General features: G+C 34.2%; 1 protein-coding gene and 1 long non-coding RNA gene across 2 annotated transcripts in view; one reads left to right on the top strand and one right to left on the bottom strand.

Moving 5' to 3' along the window:
- The window catches only part of LOC133171528 (uncharacterized), a 213946-nt gene that overhangs the window by 24204 nt on the left and 166603 nt on the right, over positions 1-23139 (bottom strand). The window lies entirely within an intron of this gene.
- Positions 18174-21872, top strand: LOC133172630 (protein-S-isoprenylcysteine O-methyltransferase-like). The gene is made up of 4 exons (XM_061307563.1): positions 18174-18431; positions 18828-19086; positions 19217-19434; positions 21327-21872. The coding sequence occupies exons 1-4, from the start codon at positions 18210-18212 to the stop codon at positions 21513-21515; spliced, it is 888 nt and encodes a 295-aa protein (XP_061163547.1). The 5' UTR covers positions 18174-18209; the 3' UTR covers positions 21516-21872.

Genomic DNA, 23139 nt, shown 5'->3' on the forward strand with positions numbered 1-23139 from the left:
TACAGTATTTGGCTTGCAAATAGATTGCAAATAGATAGATATATATACATGTATAATTTTCCCCTGACCTTAAGTAACTTTTTTTTGAAAGAACTCCACTTTCTACCTTCGTGCAAGACATACTTGTAAGCAATATAAGATTTTCACCCCAGATATAACTTCAGTTTTTTTTTAAAGTTCACACTGATATATGAATGTGTTTAAATGTATTTTGGGAACATCAGTTAGGAGTGAATCAGCTTTCAGAACGGAAATAATTTGAGACAATCCATATTATTATTCATTATGCAATATATTGACGGCGTTCGAATAAGTGACTCATTCATCATACATCAAAAGCTTCCAGACAAGGACCTACCAAATAAGTCACAGCTTTCATTGAGAGAAGGGTAGCCAACAATTTACCTCAAAAATGTAGATTAAAATTTAGATATGTTTACTGCCAAAAAGGATTCCAATAAATCGATAAAAATGGTAATGGGCAATTTTGTTTTGTGGTCAGCGCTTAATTAACGTAATCACATAGGTAAAGCAAGAAAATAAAACGGAAATCTCAAGTCGTGCTACGGTACGTGATGGTGCATAGCTTTATACCTAAGAAAAATTCACGTTTGCCTTCATTGATAAAACGGTTGGAAAAAAATTCTCACCCTACGCAATAAATTCACGGGACAATAGCAACAAGATTGTCACTATGTTAGAAAAAGATTAAAGTTTGATAACAGCGATAGGATATACCCGAAAACAGGGAGACGAAAAAGATCCCAGGTCTGGCTAAAACACAAAGAGTAAAAGTTGTATCCCGTAGAGCTAACCCCCACGTTAAGATTTTACTTGAATGAAATTGTTTTCTTTGGGAGCAGTTTGATTTATGAATTTCAGTGATACAGATATTGATAAAAGCTTACAAATTACCGATCGACGCTCGCCACAAAAACTAGAATTCTATTTCGCCATATTTAAGTGACAATAGAAAAATGAGCCCCTGAGAGTAGTTCCACAAATTACAACTTTATTTCACGAATAATGAATTTTTTGACGCTTTCTCTGCTGGGGGCTAAATCATAAACCCCCTTTGTGATATTTTCACTGAAATAAGTACAATGTATATTGTTGAAGTTTGATAACAGAGGTATCATTTTAGACGACCATTGCTTGGCATCGTTTGATGTGCTTTGATTACAGACTACATCTTCAGGTTTTTGTAAAGGCAGCGTATATAATGTAGCATTCTCTTCGAATTCTATACATAAGACAAATCATGTGAACAAGGAAAAGTATTTGCAACATGTATTTTGCAGCATTCTTCGGCATTCAATTTCGCTAGACACCTGGACATTAACAATGTATATAAATTCACCAGTCTAGGATTTTGATATTAGGATCGCAATAAAATTCTCTCTACATAAACAATAAAATGTCATATAAAAATTGTTCTATAAAAAGAATGTCATTAAAGTTCACCCTGAAGACAAGCAGTGTACTAGTACTTTAAAATTCTTTGCATATTTTGATACAGGTTAATATATCTTGTATCCTTTTATGTAGAAGGTTTAAAATCTACCGATCATTTGTTATATGCAGTGATCTTTGAGCAGGTTCATCACATTTAGATCAGGTATCGCCTGACCCTGAACAGCAGAATGGATTTGGAAAAATTATGAACGATCACATCAAAGTGTTTTAGAGCCTGATTGATCTATTTTATAAAAACACCCTTAAACTAAAACAACTGCTGTTGATCGGGCTGATATCGGATCGAGCCAAAAATAGCGGCAAGGGTAAATCTACAGCTGCTCATTGCGCCTTAATGATTTAATATTTGTTGATATTATCCTAGCTAAGCACACACAGACAACCACACTAAATAGACAACATGGATCGGACAACAATAATGCAGGGACAACAACAATGATCGGACAACAACAATACATGGACGACACAAAATTATAAAAAATAGCGTCAATGCTCTATATCAGAGAAGGCCTAATCCCAAAATTAGGATAAAAAGAATTCTTCAATGATTATCTTCATATTATAATTGTCATTTGGTGCATGTCTTTTCGTGCAGAAAAGTGATCATTTTTTAATCTTTCTGAAAAAAAAAATGAACAAAAGATCTCAAAAAACCTTCCGTGCAAACTACTGAAGCATAACGTTAAAACTCATTGAGTTGATGAGAAGCTTCACTGACTAACCCCAAGACCCCAAAAATATACAAAGTATCATTGATAATCGTTAGCATTTAGGGACTTGTCATCCGGGAATAATAGCCCGGGATTTATGAGCTCTCCTCTCAGTAATGAATCACTTGGTTTGTTCATCGAGCTCGGTCCTTTACTAACGGCTCATTGCTCGACCTCCTCTAACTCTGCGTTCATAAATTTACCACAAAAAGCTTTAAATTTGTACCCCAGATCGCAATCTCCTGGCCACACACTTCCAATTTGCTCGTTCTTTATGACAAGGAAGATTCCATAAATTAAAAAGCCGTACAGGTGTTAGCCACAAAAATCTTCGCAGTTCGGGGATGCTGTGATCACGTATATTCTTAACATTCCCTCACTGGTCCCGTCATGTAAATCAAGGCTGAACTAAAGATGGTTATATCAAGTGTCATTTTGGCCAAAAAGCTTTCATTTCCCATGATTAGAATCATAAGTAAACAAACTTGTCAATATTTTATGATCATTTCGACCCCGGGTAACATTCCTCCCACGCGAAGAGCTGGCATTTATGGGGCTTATTCAGCCAAACTCATTACAATGTTGTGAAGTCATCTCGCCGAGAAGGAAATAATTTCAGACAGAAGAAAAACATTTTTTTGTAATTCCTTTTGTATATGCTGTCTTTCTTTGGGCTCCTGGGGTATATTCTGAAGTGTGTATAATGAGGAAGCGTTGTTAAATTGTACGACTAGTTCGCACTCAGGGGGATCGAAATATGAGCAGGGGGTTAAATGATATATCACCCGCTAAATATTGAGGAATATTATGCTTACAAAATACCTCAGATGATGGTGCAAGTTTCATATAAATCTTGAAATTATGTAACTACGTCTTTTCATGAAGAACAAAAACATTTCGAAAACATTTTCAAATAAGATATGTTATTTTACCGTTTACACTTCTTTTCTATATTCTATCCGGTAGGCATCTATGATCAGAACAAAAACAGTTTCATATTATCTTCATTTTAATAGATTTTTTAAAAAAAGATATTTGAATCATAGAGCTATCTATAGCTAATTGCATAGTTTGGAATTCCAAAGTATAAATCTTCGTTAACTTTTAAAGTTACAGAAAATTAGAAGATCAAGTTGATATGATCCGAGTGCGGTATTCGGTATATATTGTATGTTTTTATAGAGTATGACAGTAAAAATTGCATCTTGTTCAAACCATCTGTGAGTTAACTTGTATAACCGACATTGTATGGGGGAACATGAGAGGGGGCAGCAAGTTCAACCACATTCATTAATAGATCACGTCTTTATTCCGTACCTAGAGAGTAATTAGTTAAGATAACTTTGCATCATCAGTACATGGTTCAAACTAATTTAAAATCATATCTGACAAAGTTGTTAGGTACACAAGAATATTTGGTAAAATTTTGAGTGGCACCTTTGCTAAAACCGGTCAATTAAATACCAAGCATCAGTACACGTAAGTCATATGCTGACTGACGTTTTTCATACTAATTGTTAGGCCATTATATTTACACACTGAATTGTTGAGGGATTTTCCCGTTATTTACCGATCATGACAAGGAGCACACGGCGGGTGTGACCGGTCGGCAGGGGATGCTCACTCCTACATGGCACCTGATCCCACCTCTGGAAGTTTTTGGAAGTCCTTGTTTGCTCTGCTCCCGATTTGCATTTAAATGGACTTTGGGCTTGAGTGCTGTTCTTTATCTCCATATTTCATTTATTCAACAAATATTGTCTTCTATTATGATTCAGTGAATATGTTTAGACATGAAGTTTTTAAAATGATTATTGTAATGGCAAACAAGTGTAGATCAAAGTAGCTTCATTTTAAAATTAAGGATTTCTGCGCCCATCCCAAAAAATAAAAGGGACTAAACACCAATGTTGGCAGTAAGAATATTTAAATTGGTATATTGATTAAAATCCTCCGGAACTGGGGATTAGTGTGCGAACCTTCGAGAGCTCCTTGTGGGCAACGATCTCACATTTCCGACTTAATTTTAATCTTAACTTATATCATTATTAACAGATATCATTAAACATTATCAGCAAAAACATTATGCATTGGGAAGGAAAATGTGCTACCCAAAAGTACAGTTAGATCATCCTGAACTATTTAAAATGATATGACTTGCATAATATCTTTTAAAATAAAAAATAATTTTTAAAAAACTTTATTCACGAAAAGCAAATTTATTTGTGTTTTGTTTGCAAGGAAAATAGATAACAAGAAGTGATAATTTTACTTTTTCATGCCTTGGTGGTCAATGCATGTAAATACTTAAAATAAAATTAGAAGACAACGAACAGTATTCAAGCTCAAAGTCCAAGACAATACAAATCAGGAGCAGAGCAAACACGGACCTCCAGAAACATCAGAGGTGGGATCAGGTGCCATGGAGGAGTGAGCATTCCCTGCCGACCTCTCACACCCGCCGTGTGCTCCTTGTCATGATTGTGAAAAACGGAAAAATCCGTAGACAATTTCAGTGTGTAAATGATGGCTTAACCATTAGTCAGTCAGCATTTGACTTAATGATAGGTTGTATTTGCTGACAAAGTCTACACCATAAAACTGCAAAATGATGACTTCAAACGAGACTGATGATATCCTTGTTTCATCAACTTGTTTTTCAATAGATTGCCTCGTTTTAGAAATTATACGTAGAGCATGCTCTTGCGTATCGAATCGACTGGGAAATAAAAATCCCATATTCAGGTGAAAAAGGTATATTGCTAATTAAGTAAGGGAAGTTGGCGATTGAAAAATTGAAGTCATCACGTTTATCATAAAGCTTCGTATTTAGATTACCATAAAGTTTTTTCTAGCAAAATATCCAAATATGAAACAGATGTGTCAGACTCTTTGGTATATCTTTTATTTCAAGCTCACTGGGATATATCGAGTCGACCTATGAATAGAAGTAACTATTGTTAATTTATAGTACTCCTCCATGGCACCTGAACCCACCTCTGAACTTTTTGGAGGCCCTTGTTTGCTCTGCTCCCGATTTGTATTGTTTAATGGACTTTGAGATTGAATACTGTTCGTTATCTCCATATTTCATTCTACCCATTTTGAATCTAATATTACAAAAATCCTAGATAATCTTAAATAAAATCAGAAAAATGAGCATGCTACATGTGTCTAGATAATTGTAGCCAGACCTGGGGTAATGGTAATGTTTAATGGTAATGCATTGTACTCATTACATATTTTCAAAGTAATGGGATGTAATGTGTAATGGATCCATCTTTCAATTACAATTGTAATGTAATGCATTACTTTCAAAAAATGTCAGTAATGACCATTACTTTTCAATTACATGTACATTTTGTATTTTAATCTTTTTTTTAAATTGAATCTTGAAACAAATTAATGTTACTGATAGATTATTTATTTTATTCTTAAAATTAAAATGTTATTCTTTTTTTCTTTTTAGATAAAAAGATTAAGATAGAAACTATATTTTCAACTAGATTTTTTTTTCTTTTTATTCTGTTGAAATGGACTTGGAAAGCAAGATACACGATCAGTATGATCTACTTGAAGACACAAATGGAAACAAAGGTCAAATGTAAATATTGATCATATTCCATCATTCATTTTTTGGTAGCTTGAGAATCACCTCTAACTTCAAACCCTATATCTAGGTACCGGTAATTATCACCTTTGCATATTGACCGAGCACACCGTGCAAAAAAGTTAATTTGCAAATAAATCGTGTTGTCATACAATTTGTCTTATTTTTATATAAAATGTAATGTGTAATGTAATTCATTACTTTAACTAAGTAATTGTAATTTAATTAATTACTTTTCTGAATGAGAGTAATGTTAAATTTTCCATAGTATGATTGTAATTTAATGCATTACATTTTTAAGTAACTGCCCCCAGGTCTGATTGTAGCATCTTTTTATCATATGATTATTCCATTGCTTAAGAGCTGAAAATATGGAAATGATCGTTAAAAATTATTTAAAGTTTTATTTGACTTTGAAGTATGAAATAAAATTGGAATCATAAAATAAATATATTTGTGGAAAGTGTTGTCCCAAAACATTGCTCCACTTTGTTCAGATTCTGTTTCCTATATATCCGCTACAAATATTTCTGAAAATTGAATTTTAGAAAATGGAGAGATTACTTCAACATAGAGTCTTCTCTTTCTTCAACGTTTTAAAAAAGCTATATTTGTGTCAATTCGCAGCACGAAGCAACATTATTCAAATTATATAAGATACACATAAATTTAGATTAAGCACATAATTTTTTAAATAGATATATATTTAGCTTCTATGATCCTATATCAACTCTTGAATGCAGTATTAATTCTGCGTGAGTTCGGGAATTGGGAACACCTAAGTGTTTATATTCACTGTTATGTATCTCTTCCCCTCATGATTATCAGTTAAAGCTTCGTTAATAGCTAACCATTTGACCTTCAAATCAAAACTTAACCTTTTCTCATTAATTCTTTTATTTCGTGCTGTCTCTCCTCCAGCTCTTTACGTTCTTTGTTTGATATGAGTACTGTCTATCCTTTGTCTTTGTATGATACGAGTACTGTCTATCCTTTGTCTTTGTTTGATACGAGTACTGTCTATCCTTTGTCTTTGTTTGATACGAGTACTGTCTATCCTTTGTCTTGGGAACGCCATGATATATCTGACCTCAGCCATGTTTTTTAGGACTGAAGTCCTGAGCTCACTATGATCCATGTCTGCTGACGTCAGTCCTGTCCATCATCCACTTCCGCTCTAAAAGTGGCTTCTCCGCATTTTCTCCACTCTCTGACATGAATCTTAGCTGAATTCAGACCTATTATATTTACCCCCTCATCACCTGATCCTTTCTGTAAATAACATACATTGGGTACAAAAACATATAATGGACACGAGCAATTCAACTGCTCTAGGTTGGTTTATTTTTATTTAAATCATTTTCATTTAAAATATTCATATAATAAAATATTTGAAATATGAATACTCGTATATACAAAACTTCATGCACACATAGCTGTAGATTTGTTTAAAACATGAAAAAAAAATCAACCAAAGAATATAGACGATTAAAAGAGACATAGAAAAGCAATAAATTCTATCTACAATATTTGGACTTTTCCCATATCATTAAGGTCTTACTCCATAATCTTAATCTTAGTCCATATGGCATTGCATTGGTTCTTAATACATTGTATATATATATTTTTAACATATAATTATGTAGAGTGTAGCGTCCTCCTCCTTTATAAGAGAATGAAAGCTCAATCCTCTTTTAAAAGTAAACTATCCACCACATTTTCGAATCATCTAAATATTCTTCAAGAAAATTTTATATTTAATGACAGAAAATATAACCCACTCCCACCCCCCATATATATAATCATCTCTCTTGCTTAAACTCACTGTAATTCCTAAACAATTTTGAACTGGAGTATTTTTCCCGGAATGGTTTCTTTTCTTTAAATAATAATATTGATTACACTGTGGTTGAAAACCGTTTATCAATAAATTATTTTTTGATCTTCAGTACACAAATGTGAATGTCCTTTAATTGAACAAACATAAAATGTTTTTAAAATTCGTTGTTAGTTTTGTTTTATAACCCTGTCCTGCTGTCGATATCAGAAGGATATCAGACTTGATATCAGGAAACCCGATAAAAATGCAGACATCAGCATAACTCAAACAGATAGAAAGAGTGAGCCGAGTTCACAAGACACAACGTGATAGTACAGCGATTCCATAATGCAGATCCTATCTTAATCTTCGCTGTAAGTTTGACAACAGAACAAAAAATACAACTAAATACGTGATAGCAAAAGTGATTTATGTGAGTAGCTGCTAACTCTTAACGCCCATTCCAAGAACGGAGATGAGTAGTTCTAAGTATTTTATTTTCTGGTATGCTCCATTAAGGTTTTTCCCTGTGATCAAGTTGATTTGCTTTAATTGTTTCTGCCATCGCCCGGCATATCTGTTTCCAGTTTTTGTGCAATATTAAGAAAGCTTATGTATTGTAGTTTTTGCTCGGGGTGGAAGTTTCTTCTCGGGTTTTCATAAACTGACATTTTGATTGGTATTCTGGTTTTAACAATTTGTAGAAAACACACCCATCGCGAGATTTCATTCATAGGGTTATAGATCATTCAGAAATAACGGACAATTTATAGGGATGGATATACTTTATAAAATCTAAATAAGACAAGAAAACTCTGAATATAATCAAACTTAAATACTATTATAGCTTTCCAGAATTGAACACAGGAAGTAAAAAGTATTTGTACAATGTTTTCAACCGTAGCAAATTAAGTGGAATTATAAAAGGTCAGCAGTACGTAGAAACTTCATCATGTTAACTTAATCATTCATAATTACAAATTTCATCATGTAAACTTAATCATTCAAAATTACAAACTTTATGTTTGTTTGTTGGTTTCTGTGGTTTGGGTAATTCTAGTATAGCCTGTCAGCCAGCACTCGAAGGAGATGCATACCTGTTTTGAATTCGCCTGATAAACAGAGATACCATTATTTTACAGAAAAGAGAAACTCGATATACAAGTACCCCAATCTCGACAAAATAAACGTTTGATATAAAAATGATTGTTAGTGTCCGATTTCATGGTTATTTGAAAGCATCCAGCGTACGACGGATTGAGGTTTAATCGACTCCACGCCGTCTCTCCTATCACGTTGGTTAGCACACTATACCCTTATTATACACAGCAACAATAGGGAAATATAAGAAAAAACGCATTATTCACGGAGTAAGGAAACACCGCCGGACGCCTGTCTCTCTTCCGGTGTCTGGAGCGTGTCTTGCCTCCAAACTGAACGCGCCCAGACCAGTCAACATTAAACTTACACCTTTAACCTAAAGTTGATCAACCTTGGACCTCCCGACTGATACCTTCTTTTATAAATACTGATAAAAAGCATGCAAGGTTATAAAAACTACATCACACCCATGTAAAACAGGCTTAGAGTACAAACAGATGTATTATCAAAAAACACGCACAGAATATGTGGAATTTGAAAATAATCGGGGGACGAAGAGAATTTTCACTAAAATACTGAGTACAGAGAACTTGTGTTTGATAGGCATTCGTGTCACGTGAACATTAATGATGATAAATGTAGTGACAATCTTCACCTTTGTCCCTTGTTTTTTGGCAAGCAATAAAATAATAGATGATGAAGTGAAGTGATGAAACTAGATCAACTCAAGGAAAGTATTCAACTCCCAAAATATCTAATAACAGTGTTGACAATGTTTTCCAGCTGATCAGACAACTAAATATGTTGCCATCAGGTTCATCTTGTACAATCTTACAAAAACCTTTAAAAGTAAAACAAAAGGGTAGAGTACTATAATTAAAACATTACTTTGAGCACCTATCATTAGAACTCGCCAGTTGGCTATCTGGTCAAACTTTAACATGACTTAAAGAATCAATCTAATGACTGTAATACAATGTATGATTATCATGCGGTATTTCTGTATTCATAATAAATACATCAATGTTGTGATTTATCATGTTTATGTACTTTATAAATAAGTGATAATTGTTATTAAAGTATATACCGGCAGCGTACTATAATGACTGTCGTATAAGAGCGCCCAGACAACCAAATATTCAGCGAATTTTTGTTTACATTGTAAGACGAAACATAGGTGTATTGATGAAATCTTATGTATTTTAAAAGAGCATATACGATATTTATTTTATATTTTAAAGAAAAATTCCAGGCATCGTTTTATATCAATGTCAGGGGGCGGACCCTGAAATTTCTGGAAAAGGGGGGATATCTTCTTTGCTTGTTATTACGTTTGTTTATAATTACAATCCACAATTTACAACTCTAATGCATAAACTTGATCCGTTAAAAATACAACTACATGTAACTCAGGCCCGACTCTGTGTGGCACACTCTGCCAAAATGTGAAGTCTGGGGCAGTTGTGAGAGGCTCCCAGTGAGTCCGGGGCAAAGACAGTTTTTTTACTACAAAACCCAAAAATGCATAAATCTTAAGACTGCATCAGTATAAATTTTGCATGTAGATCATGACCATGATAGTTATACAATATGGAATATGAAGGAGATTACAAGAATACGATTAACTTTATGTGTATACAAATTCATTTCCATGCAAAATCGTAATAGAGCCCCGTCCTAACTCGAGAACCCCTGATCCGGGAAATTCTTTGTAAATTCATTCACAAAGAAATTGTATCATTAATATGCAAAAAAAAAAAAAAAAAAAAAAAAAAAAAAAAAAATCAGTGTTAAACCTGTATTAATTATCTCAATTTATTTTATATCATCTTTTATAGAAAAGGGAAAATCTGTGATAATTTTATCTTTACATTTTGAGTTAACCATTATAACTTATTTCAATATACAACAATGTATTTTTCAAATCAATTTTTGCAATTCTTCTGTATTTCCTTGTTGAAGATGTCCAATATATACGCTACATCCAAACATTATTTCCTTAAATTGTTATTTTTTACAATCCGATTTTTATAACCATATCGAAATAAATGTTTTCTTTTTTTATGTTATTCTAAACCAGTCAGTGGGAAGAATTTTCTGTGGGAAAAAGTCACATTTCTGTTCCATGTGTACTCGGGATAAAAAGGACTACTTGATAAATCTCAAATCCATTTACATGTATGCACAATTAACTCTCTCTCCTCATCACCTCTTCGATTCTTTTTAGCTCACCTGAGCTGAAAGCTCAAGTGAGCTTTTCTGATCACCCATTGTCCGTCGTCCGTCCGTCCATCTGTAAACTCTTCACATTTTCAACTTCTTCTCAAGAACCACTTGACCAATTTTAACCAAACTTGGTACAAAGCATCCTTCGGTAAAGGGGAGTATAAATTGTTAAAAATAAGGGCCAAGTTCCCTTCAAAGGGGAGATAATCAAGAAAAGACAAAAATTGAGTGGGTTCATTAAAAAATCTTCTCAAGAACCACTGGGCCAGAAAAGCTGAAACTTATGTGGAAGCATCCTGAGGTAGTGTAGATTCTAAATTGTACAAATCATGACTCCCGGGGTTAGGGCAGGGCCACAATAGGGAATCCAAGTTTTACATTGAAATATGTAGTAAAAATCTTCTTCTCAAGAACCACTGGGCCAGAAAAGCTGAAACTTATGTGGAAGCAATCTGGGGTAGTGTAGATTCTAAATTGTTCAAATCATGACCCCTGGGGGTAGGGCGGGGCCACAATAGGGAATCCAAGTTTTACTTTGAAATATGTAGTAAAAATCTTTAAAAATCTTCTCAAGAACCACTGGGCCAGAAAAGCTGAAACTTATGTGGAAGCATCCTGGGGTAGTGTAGATTCTAAATTGTTCAAATCATGACCCCTGAGGGTAGGGCGGGACCACAATAGGGAATCCATGTTTGACATTGAAATATGCAGAAAAAAATCTTTAAAAATCCTCTTCTCAAGAACCACTGGGCCAGAAAAGCTGAAACTTATGTGGAAGCATCCTTGTGTAGTGGAGATTCTGAATTGTTAAAATATTGACCCCTGGGGGTAGGGCGGGGCCACAATAGGGAATCCAAGTTTTACATTGAAATATGCAGAAAAAATCTTTCAAAAATCTTCTTCTCAAGAACCACTTAGCCAGAAAAGCTGAAACTTACGTGGAAGTATCCTGGGGTAAAGTAGATTCTAATTATTCAAACCATGACCCCTGGGGGGTAGGCAGGGTCACAATAAGTACTAAAAAGGGGGGGGGCAGGTGAAAAACAGCAAGACCAAAGTTACTCAGGTGAGCGTTGTGGCCCATGGGCCTCTTGTTTTTCTTTTACCAAAATCAAATACATGTACATTTCAGCCAGACATCATTAGCATCTTATGTAAATATTAAATATAATTGTAGTCTCTAGGGTGGAATAAATTTGGCTGCATTGAGTGCAATTATACTTATGTAAAGTAAAATATATTCAAAAATGTCAAACAAGTATCCGTCTCATTTTTCTTCCGGTATATTATTCAACGCCCCAGCTTTAGTCATTCTTTTTTTCTCTCCCCATTTTCCCCTCAGTCTGGTTATGTAAATATGCTATAACAGAATAATTAGCTAATATAATCTGATCATGAGAGACAGATTGACCTGTCAGATTGTAGAAACTGGAGAAGTTTCTATATCCTTTGAACTCAAGGTCATCGTCATACAGAGAACGGAGCGCTCGGAGTAATTTCCTGCAGACAAACAAACCGTCGACAAACTCTTTGCACGCGATGTTTTGTTCCATAATTAGGTGATTTACATCTGAGTTACATCCGATAACAAAGTATTAGTTTTTATTCGTCTTACATCTGTGAGCTGTAGAATCGGCTAGCTATAGAAGTGTTAAGTGAAACACCTTGACCTGAGTAGTAGAAAGACCAAGTAAAACTGGGCGTTTACCTCCATTATCCCCATTCTTTGACACATTTTTGTGACATTTTTAATCAGTCATCAAACCTGTTGAAGTTATAGTTACTTTAACATCGACCCAAAAGCAGACTTGGTAATTTATCTCTAAAATCTGCAGGTTTGTAGTACAAAATACGTATATATCAGCGATTTCAATAACATTTAGCTATACAAAACAACCAAATGGAGTAACTACTGAAGCTACATGGATAAAAAGAGAAAAAAGAGAAGAAAACTTCTTCAGAAAACCGTGAACTAGATCTTGTTCTCCTCGCTGTATATACATTGTTCAGTTACAATTCAGTTCAGTGCTTTTGATGGACCTTAAATGTTTGTCTGTGTTTATCAGTTTGAATAGAAACAATTTAACTGTTGATAAAAATAATTAATTCGCACTAATTAGTTTAACACCCCTTTAGAGCTGACTTAATCTGTAAAGTGTCAATCCTCCACTGAATGGGCGACATTTAATCCAACCATCTGCATAATTCTTGCAGAGAGAGCAAACAAGACGGAACAATGGCCCCAGGAATTTAGGCCCGAGGTAATTGGCTTCTCTCCCTTAGATTCTAAGATATAGAATTCCACGCTGTCAAGGCGAATCTTCTCCCAGACAGTTTCGGCACGAGAACCATTGTCCCTTTTCTCGTTGTCTTCAGGCTTTGACAATGGGGGCTACCATTGATAGAGACTCCAATAGGAATTGACTGACCAATCATTCCATCTTACAGGGAGCGTCCATCACACGCCTATCAATCCATCGGTGCTGTCTTGAATTCAAGCAAATGGACCCGATTTGAGAAAAACAACATTTGTGTGGTCTGGGCTAGCGAATGCTGCATTTTTTGAGTGATCGACCATTATCATTGTAAGGGACAACTGCACATTCATCAGTTTTTATTTCTGGGGTATTTCAGTTGTCATTCGATAAACATGGTATTAAACTTTTGGTGGCAGATTCACCAATTTGTCCATGTGCCACAATCAATCTTCCTGCAGATAATACATTTACCAGTTGCTTGTGAATTAATATGGCTTTAAGATTTATTCTTGTTGCAGTTCTGTTAATATATTTGATCAAATCTAAAAATAACAAGACTTTAAAAATTCATTTCAATTAAAGTGTTTTAAGTACATAAAAAAAAACGACAAGTGGATATAGCAGACTTTGTTTCCTACAGATGCCTCGAGAAATCTGCCTAGTCAATAATTTATTTTTTTAGAGTTACGTAACGATTCTGACTTGATAAGTTCGGTGTAATTAGCCAAACGGAAGCAGTTCCCTTTAACTGCCCAGTTTTTCATGGCACACTTTCAAATTTCGGTAAAACGGCTTGTCTTGGCTCGAACTTCACTCAATTTTCACAGCAGATCAAAATCTCCTAATATTTAATGATCTTCCCGTCATATCATATGTCATATCGCTTATTTCAATCGTTTTCAGCACGAAGTTTATCTTTCAAGCACGAATATGAGGGCTTAAAAAAGTATCAACCTTCTTAGATTAAGATAGCAGATGAACGGGAATGATTTTTTGGCGAAATAAGTGGTACCACAGAACAAGCAAGGTGTTTTCTGCATACCCAAGTCTACAAATTCTATGTAACTCAAGGAGGTGTTGGTTTCTGAACAAATTACAAAATCTGTCTGGTAAAGCAAGGTTTGTCTTAATACATGGAATACTAGTATTGAAAATTAAAATTCACATAATTAATATATATAAATTGGATCGAATTAAGTAGAAATAATTCTAAAGACTCTACGTACAATAGATGAGTCGCTCAATATCTTTGTAACAAATGGCGTTACGACGTATTTGTTAATTTGTTGGCAGTGATGACTTTCTGAGTAATGAGTACACTGCATGTAATTGGCCTGCATAAAAACAAATTATTGACTCAGTGTCTGTAAAGAGCTTGATAAGAAAAGGAGTCAACGTTTTGCGTGCTGGAGACAATCAAATACACCACCCACCGTCTCTTTACCCCCCTTTATAAATTACAAGTATACGAACCCACCCACCATCTGAAACCCGCATCAAACAAATTGAACCCACCAATAGCTCAACTTCTTATATTTGAAATAAAAGATATTTTTCTATGGTTAACTTAATGGATATTCAGAAGCATAAAACAGAAGAGTTATAACTGTTCAAGGTTGTAAGGTAATTTAAAAAAGAAGATGAAGACAAAAATAAAGGAACCCCACTAGTTTTATTCTACGTGAAGAGAATGCCCGTCAGGTTATTATAAACAAGTATGTTTATTCAGTCTAATCGCTGATGCTGTTTGATAAAAGTTGTATACTTTTCTATAAATTAACATGAAATCAGGTATAAAAGAGATACATTCCTGGATTCTTATACTCTGAGAGAAAATTGATAATTTCATAAAGTGAAATATTTGCATATTTAAATGACAGAGTCATATTATGTTACAAAAAGGTCCTGTAGTGGGAACAAAGTCAACGCGGAGGGAACTTTTCGATCAAAATTTATGATATCTTTCTTTTTCTTCTTTTTTTTAAAAAAAAAAAAAATTTTTTTTGTACTTTAAAAAAAGTTCGGTTCATGGGCCACTGCACTCATTTGAGTCCCATTTTCCATCCTGAAAAAGGATATTTATCTAATGATTCCACTTATTGTGGCCCAAAATTTGGCGCGTGTTTAGAACACTTCTTATCTACGGATATTGATGAATGTCCGATTTTCAAAGTCTAGACGTTAATTGAGAAAAAATGCACATTCTTACATGTATGTAACACTTTGACCCCTCTTCCCATATTGCCTCCTATTTCCTTGCGATACTGGAATATTATTGGACAATCAATTTGTTTTACTGTTGTACAACTTTTCTATGGATTCTTAATGTGAGCCCGTCATATCTCCAAAGAGTTACCATTGGCGCATTTAATTCTTCATTAAATGAAGGTGTTTACATGCTTCACCATTAAAATTTTGTGGTTCTGTTTTTTCGTAATAAATATTTCATTAATAATTAGAGTCGATCAAATTGCGGGCTAACAGCATATAAATGTTTTTTTCCCAAATAAGTTCAAAACTTTATATTGTTTTATATTACATGTATAGATATCTAAATTTAATATACATGCAAAGACACCCATGCAACTTGAGTGTAAAGTGTGTATGAGTCACCAGAGACTGCCTGTGTTGTGGTCCTGTTGTTTTCGATTTTTTTTGTTTAAGCTTGTTCTTGTATATATTGCCGTGAAAGTTCTGGTGTTCATAAATGGAAAAAAATTGAGCAAAAACGTAAGAAAGCATCTATATGTATATTAATGCCCTTTTAAGAAAATTTTGAAACTGGGTGATCAGTTCTGAAAAAGTCGAAAAAAGCAAACAGACAGACAGATGGACAGGCAACAGAAAGAGCTCGCATGTGTCTTTGTGTCTCGTGATTTTGTTTTTTAAATACAGACGTGTTTACATGGGGAAAGATGGGGGCTGTTAGTGAGGGGAGGGGGTCTGAGTTTGACATTTCTTACATTTTTTTTTTGTTTTTGGCTGATTAATGTGATCTGTAGAATTGATTATGTATAAAATTTCATACAAATATTCTACTTGCTGCAAGTTTTAAAAATTGTTAATCTGGGATTTGTTGTACAGATCATTTTAAACCCCCCTCCCCCCCCCCCCCCAAACGTGAATCTGATCCCGAGTGATGTTCTCCCACGCTACAAGGCCAGTGCCCCTTTATCTAAGTTTAATTAACTATAACAAAGTTAATACGGTTTTTTTTAGCATCGATTTTCTTCAACAGCAAAAGGATGTTCAATTATAGAACAATTTAATAAGGGTAAAGATTCATCGAAAACTTGTTGATAAACTCAATTGAAGTCTCAATACAATTTAATAGATGTAACAAGAGAATCAGAAGGTTTATGTCACGATTGACTTTTATATGTGATTAATGGATATTAAAACGGATATATCCACAAATGAAGAAAAGGAACCCAAAATCCCTGCGTCATTGCTCAAACAGCATACACTGGTCACCTGATGCGGTCCTTGACTTTTGAGATGATCGGTCTGTCGATACATAATGATTCTGTATAGTATCGGTTGACGCCGAAATCATTATGGAGAATTGCTCTTTCCAATATTTATGGTGTATTATGCAAATCTTAAATGTCAATTTATTGTCTATCAGTCTCTTTTTTTCTGTTTAACACGACAGAGCAATGATGGACTTTCATTCTCGTCACAGTTGCAGAAAAAAATTCAATGTCAACTTTTTACGACTGTCTTTGAATGGATGCTTCATAGGTGTTTTTTTCAGTCTGTTACGTCTATAAGATACATAGATTTCAGCCATGAAGTAGACCAGGCAGACACAGTGATCATTGTGCGTTCCAATACACCTCCAGGACTACAGTACAACTACATGTAGTTCTTGTGAATGTACAAATTGAAGTCCTGTATATATTGACGTAGGCAACAATATGCATCTACCCTCACTGCATGTATAATGTCGTCCATTACCACATACCCAGTTGCAAAATTATGTATAGGACAATATGTACATACTCTCAACTCACTGCATATATACTGTCGCCTACGTTGGACGACCATATGTGCTGATGCAAGATACATTTTTGACACCCGATTTGCACATATATGGCAAGAATTTGGTGCTGACTTTAACCAGTGTTCAATTGTAACCAGTAACATGGGTTACGTAACCTTTTCACTGGAGGTATTTTTTCATTTATTCAGTTTTTAATTGGTTACACTGGTAACAATGGTTAGAGTGGATACAAATTGATAAGTTATTATCTTCATTTGTAACCAGTAACACAGGTTACATAAGCTTCTGATGAATAGCATTTTTCATTTTTTTTTTTACACTGGTTACAATGGTTACATTGGTTACATCTCTATAGATCTACAAAATTCCCCTTGAGTTTAAGATGATTTGATATCATTGTAACCGATTGTCACCAAAGGAATATAGTTGTAACCAGTGTAACCTAAAAATAAAGACCCCTTTCGGTTTCAGATGATCTGTAACCACTGTAACTGATTGTCACCAAAGGAATATATTTACAAGTACATGTAACCAGTGTAACCTGAAAAAAAAGACTCCTTTTGGTTTCAGATGGTTTTAAACCATTGTAAAAGACTCTTTTTATATATAGTAATATGATATTTTTAAAATGTGTTAATTTCAACGATTTCTTTTTATTTTAATTTTAATGAGTGTATTCTGATACACCTAGAAAAACATATAATACACAAAACACACCTTCCTAAACCAAACGCCTTTGAGAATCTAGTCACAAATTGTCGCCAGTGTCGATATTAATTTGTGCAGTAAGGATAAGTACATGTATATATTGTCAATATATACATGGCGACATAATGTCTAGTTCTTCGTTAATGCAGTTTTATGTTATATAAATGATTTTTTTACTGACATTATTTATTTTTATCGGAGTCGGAGTACATCTGTCAATAATCGATAAATTTATGAAACGTAAACATCCGTTGAAGAGCTCCTCTAAGGGAGGTAATCGCGAAATGTATTTACAATGGCGTTTCTGGTCGAAAATGGTAGAATAAGTTTGAAAAGTTTTCTGGGTGGGGCCTGCATCGTTTTTGTGCCATGGATATCGTACCTAGGAACTAGTTTTGACTACCTATATGCATACTTTTGGTTCTTTCTTTTTTTACTGTATGCAATTTTATACAATGGTGTGTTGGTGCTGCTCAGCTACATCACAACAGGTGGTGTCCACGGTAACTTCTACAAGGTACACACAGGAAAAGTACTGTAAACTAACCATGATCAGAGTGTTGTTCAAAATTGATTTCATTTGCTTTTATTTTGCATGATATTGGTACCGGGATACTGCCATTATATTGTGCAATTATTTATAATAATTCAGTGATGAATCTGAAAGCATGTCTTATTTTCACTTGCCAAATAATTTTGAAAGATAACCGTTTGCTGCAGTAACATGTGAAGTAAATTTGGTGATGTTTTTTATAATATCTGTTTTATATAACTAGAATAAAAATAATTCATGTAAAAGAAGGAGATGGATTTTCCTCGAAGAAATGATGCGAACAGGTGAAGGTAAAAGTATAAACACAGTAAAAAAAAATACATGTGTCATTGCTAAATTTACGCATCTGTATTTTACCAGGTGGCAGTACGAGGTGGCTTCTTGGGGCTTGTGTTTGGACTTGGGTGTCTTATCAGCCTTTCTAACACCACGCTGACTCATTTTGGGTGGTACCTGATGGCACTCAGCTTCTTCCATTTCTCTGAATATTTGACAACAGCAGCTACAAATCCTTCCTCACTCACCCTTGACTCGTATCTGCTTGACCACAGTCGCGAGTATAAGTTGGCAGCAGTAGCTAGTTGGCTTGAGTTCCTTGTAGAATGGTATATAGCACCAGGTATTGTTCAAATGTCATGTAGAATTTATATGTAAACATAAATTAATGTATTTCTTTTGGCAAAAATGTATATTTCTGAAATTCATCACTTTGTGTACATAAGGTCTGTATAACACAATGTTTATTTTAGGTTTAAAGCAGTATTATTATATAGCTGTCATTGGTGTAGTACTAGTCCTGTTTGGAGAATCTCTGAGAAAAGCCAGTATGATTACTGCCTCAACAAATTTTAACCATTATGTACAGTATGTCAAGAGACCAGGTCATCAGCTGGTCACCAGGGGAGTGTACTCCTGGTGTCGACATCCGTCCTACGTTGGCTGGTTTTATTGGAGCATAGGAACACAGGTAATGTCAGGTCATGAGTTTCAAGTGTGATAAAATCATGTATCATTTTAACATTTTATAAAAACGCATATTTTATGCATGATCTACCATATTTGATCGAATTAAGATAAACATGTTTGACAAGCATTGGATAAAGATATGAAAAAGCAACTTTTACAATGTATTTCTCTTCAAGCTTATAGAAATCAAAGAATTTTATGAAGCAATTTACTCTCTACCATCGGCTCATACATTCACTTCTGTTGTTGGCTTGTCACAGTGTTAAAGGTGCTTAGACACAGATTTGAAGTTTATATTTTCTCAAATTTTCTGTATAATATCACGACTTATATATTGCAATAGCATTTCACATGAAAATATAATTAAAAACTTATTTTATCTGGAAATTATTGGAACTACGAATTCCTGGACGCGTTTGATTTACACATCCTTGCACTTTCACAAATTTTATCTTTATCCCTAACATTCAAGAAAAGAAGCGATTCTGTTGTGTATTAATGAAAAACATTACATCTATAATCCAGAAAATTCAGAGTAGAAATGTGCGAAAGCAAACCCCCTCACTAATATCGTCAGCCCGTGCTCAGTGTTGTGTACAGAGTTTAACAAATTGAATACACCCGTGAAACGTAAACTGTTTTTGTAAACAGGGCACAAGCTCTGTTATTGTTAATGTTTACGATTCACCGGGTGTGTTCAATCGTTAAAGTCTGCACACACCACTGAGCACGGACTGACAATACTGTGAGTGGGTTTTGCTTTCGAACATTTCTACTCTGAATTTTCTGGATTATAGTTTTAATATTTTTCATTAATACACAACAAAATTGCCACTTTACTTAAGTATTAAGAATAAAACTAAATATTGTGAAAGTGCAAGGATGTGTCAATCAAACGCATTCAGAAATTTGAAGTTTCAATAACTACGAGGTGAAATAAGATTTTTATTATATTTTAGTATGAAATGCTATAGCAACATATAAGTCATGAAATTTTACAGAAAATTTGAAAAAATATTAACTTCAAATCTGTGTCCAAGCACCTTTAGGCACAAGAAAGTGTGTTTGTTTTAATTCATTATAATTAAATTCCTGCACTAATGTTTGTCTTTTAAGGTAGATCTAGAACTATTAGTTTAATTTGAAATCATCCTTGGAATGTTGTGGGTGTTTTTTTGCTTTATGTCAAAATTCTTGACGAGAGCCCCTTGCAGAGGTGTTTGAGAGAGGAACGAACAACAACTCTGCAGGGAGATTAGCAGCTATTATCATGTTATTATCATTTTCTGCCCAGAAAATAAAACTTTAATGGAGAAAATTATTATTAGGTTTTATTTGACTGGAATGTCTGTAGACATCAATTCATTAAAATTCAGCATTGTTTGACTGTCCATCTATATAGGTGAAGTTCAGCTTGTAGATTCTTTTCTGGCTTATCTAGAAGGGATATCCAGACTTTGTAGGGTGCATCTGGGTTTTCTATATGCACATTTTGATTGTGACCCTGGTAGGGGTATCAGTCTTGTTAGGACAACTCTAATTCAGGGTTGTCCCTAAGACCTGGGGGGCTGGGAAATTTCCCCGCCTATATTGGACATAATCTTCAGGCTTCTCTGGTATTCCCCCTCATTCCTCTGTTAAGGGAGGAACCCCAGACCCCCTTCAACTTTTTTTTAATGTCCCCTGCTATTTTTAATTCTTAGGGACAACCCTGTTAAATTAATCATCATAAAAATTTGACTGAAAAGGGAGAGGGGAGTATGTGGATGCTGCACATAATCCATTGAGGAACAAATTTTTAAAGTATGTCTGGATTGAAGGTTTGTGTATACATATGTAAGCATGCTAATAAATTAAGAGTATAAATGTATAAATTTCATTTTATTTTTTCAGCTAATATTAGGAAATCCATTCTGCTTGATAGCCTATACAATAGTGTCATGGAGATTTTTCCGAGAGAGAATTTATGAAGAGGAAATTTATCTTTTGAACTTTTTTGGTGAAGATTATTTAGACTACCAGAAATCTGTAGGGACTGGTTTACCCTTCATTAATGGTTACACAGGCTACTCAGCTTTGTGAAATCTAGTCCAATTTTAATTCAATTTTTTTCCCATGTTTAATGCATTTTAACCTGTTTAACAAGCATACAAAATATTTTGAGATTTTTGGTAATAACAATTTGTTAAGCTATTTTCATTCCTTTTTCTATATGTTTTTATATGATTGCATTATTACAAAGAATATATAAATATACTCAAGTCCAGGAACAACAGTTATAAACTGTTAGATGCCGTATTGTTCTGTCTGCTGGTAGATATTCCAAATGTCTTTCTGGTTACTGGCATTTATATTGTAAGAGCACTCAGTCATAAATGATTGAAATATTTTTATGAAGAACAAATGATGCAACTTGTGTTTATTAAAGGTTTATTTTAAGTTTGTTTTTTTAAATGATGATTTAATTATGAAAAAAATGGCAGAATTGTTTTGATACACTTGAGATTGTAGCAGAGTTGTTTGATACACTAGAGAGTGTAGTAGAGTTGGTTTGATACACTAGCAAGTGAATCAGAGTTGGTGTGATACACAAGAAAGTGTAGCAGAGTTATTTTGGTACACAAGAAAGTGTAGCAGAGTTGTTTTGGTACACAAAGTGTACCAGAGTTATTTTGGTACACAAGAAAGTGTAGCAGAGTTGTTCTGATAAACAAGAGAGTTTAGCAGAGTTGGTATGATAGAGAGTGTAGCAGAGTTATTTTAATACACAAGAAAGTGTAGCAGTGTTGTTTTGGTACATTAGAGTGTGAAGCAGAGTTGTTTTGATACACTAGAGAGTAAAGCAGAGTTGTTTGATACACTAGAGAGTAAAGCAGAGTTAGTTTGATAGAGAGTGTAGCAGAGTTGTTTTGGTACACAAGAAAGTGTAGCAGAGTTGTTTTGATTAGTGTAGCAATTGTTTTGATACACTTAAGAGTGTACCAGAGTGTTTTGATACACTGGATAGTGTAGCAGAGTTGTTTTGATACACTGGAGAGGTTAGCAGAGTTTGTTTGATATACTAGAGAGTGTAGCAGAGTTGGTTTGATACATTTGTGAGTGTAGCAGAGTTGGTTTGATACAATAGAGATTGTAGCAAGAGTTGTTTTGGTACACTAGAGTGTGTAGCAGAGTTGTTTTGATACACTAGAGTGTGTAGCAGAGTTGTTTTGATACACTAGAGAGTGTAGCAGAGTTATTTTGATACACTAGAGAGTGTAGCAGAGTTATTTTGATACACTAGAGAGTGTAGCAGAGTTGTTTTGATACACTAGTGAGTGTAGCAGAGTTATTTTGATACACTAGAGAGTGTAACAGAGTTGGTTCAATACACTAAAGAGGGTAGTAGAGTTGGTTTGATACACTGGTTTGATACACTAGAGAGTGTACCAAAACAACTCTGCTACACACTCTAGTGTATGAAAATTTGGTCCAAAATCTAAGGATTAAATAATAAAAAATTCTGTAAACACCATTTTAATAAATTTTAGCCATCAATGGACCAGATAATTTAAAATTCCTGCAGAGTCATGCAAACATGTTTTGCTGCTGTGATATGCATTGCTGTGTATCAAATTTCAATCCAATATTTCAAAGTTTAATCCAAAACATTTTCTTAAATTAAAATGAAGAGAGGGCCATACCATGAAACTTCACATGCAACTCT

Source organism: Saccostrea echinata, unplaced genomic scaffold, assembly GCF_033153115.1.
Source record: "Saccostrea echinata isolate AGI-Se365-2 ecotype Australia unplaced genomic scaffold, CSIRO_AGI_Sech_v1 ptg000054l, whole genome shotgun sequence".
Lineage (NCBI taxonomy): Eukaryota > Metazoa > Mollusca > Bivalvia > Ostreida > Ostreidae > Saccostrea > Saccostrea echinata.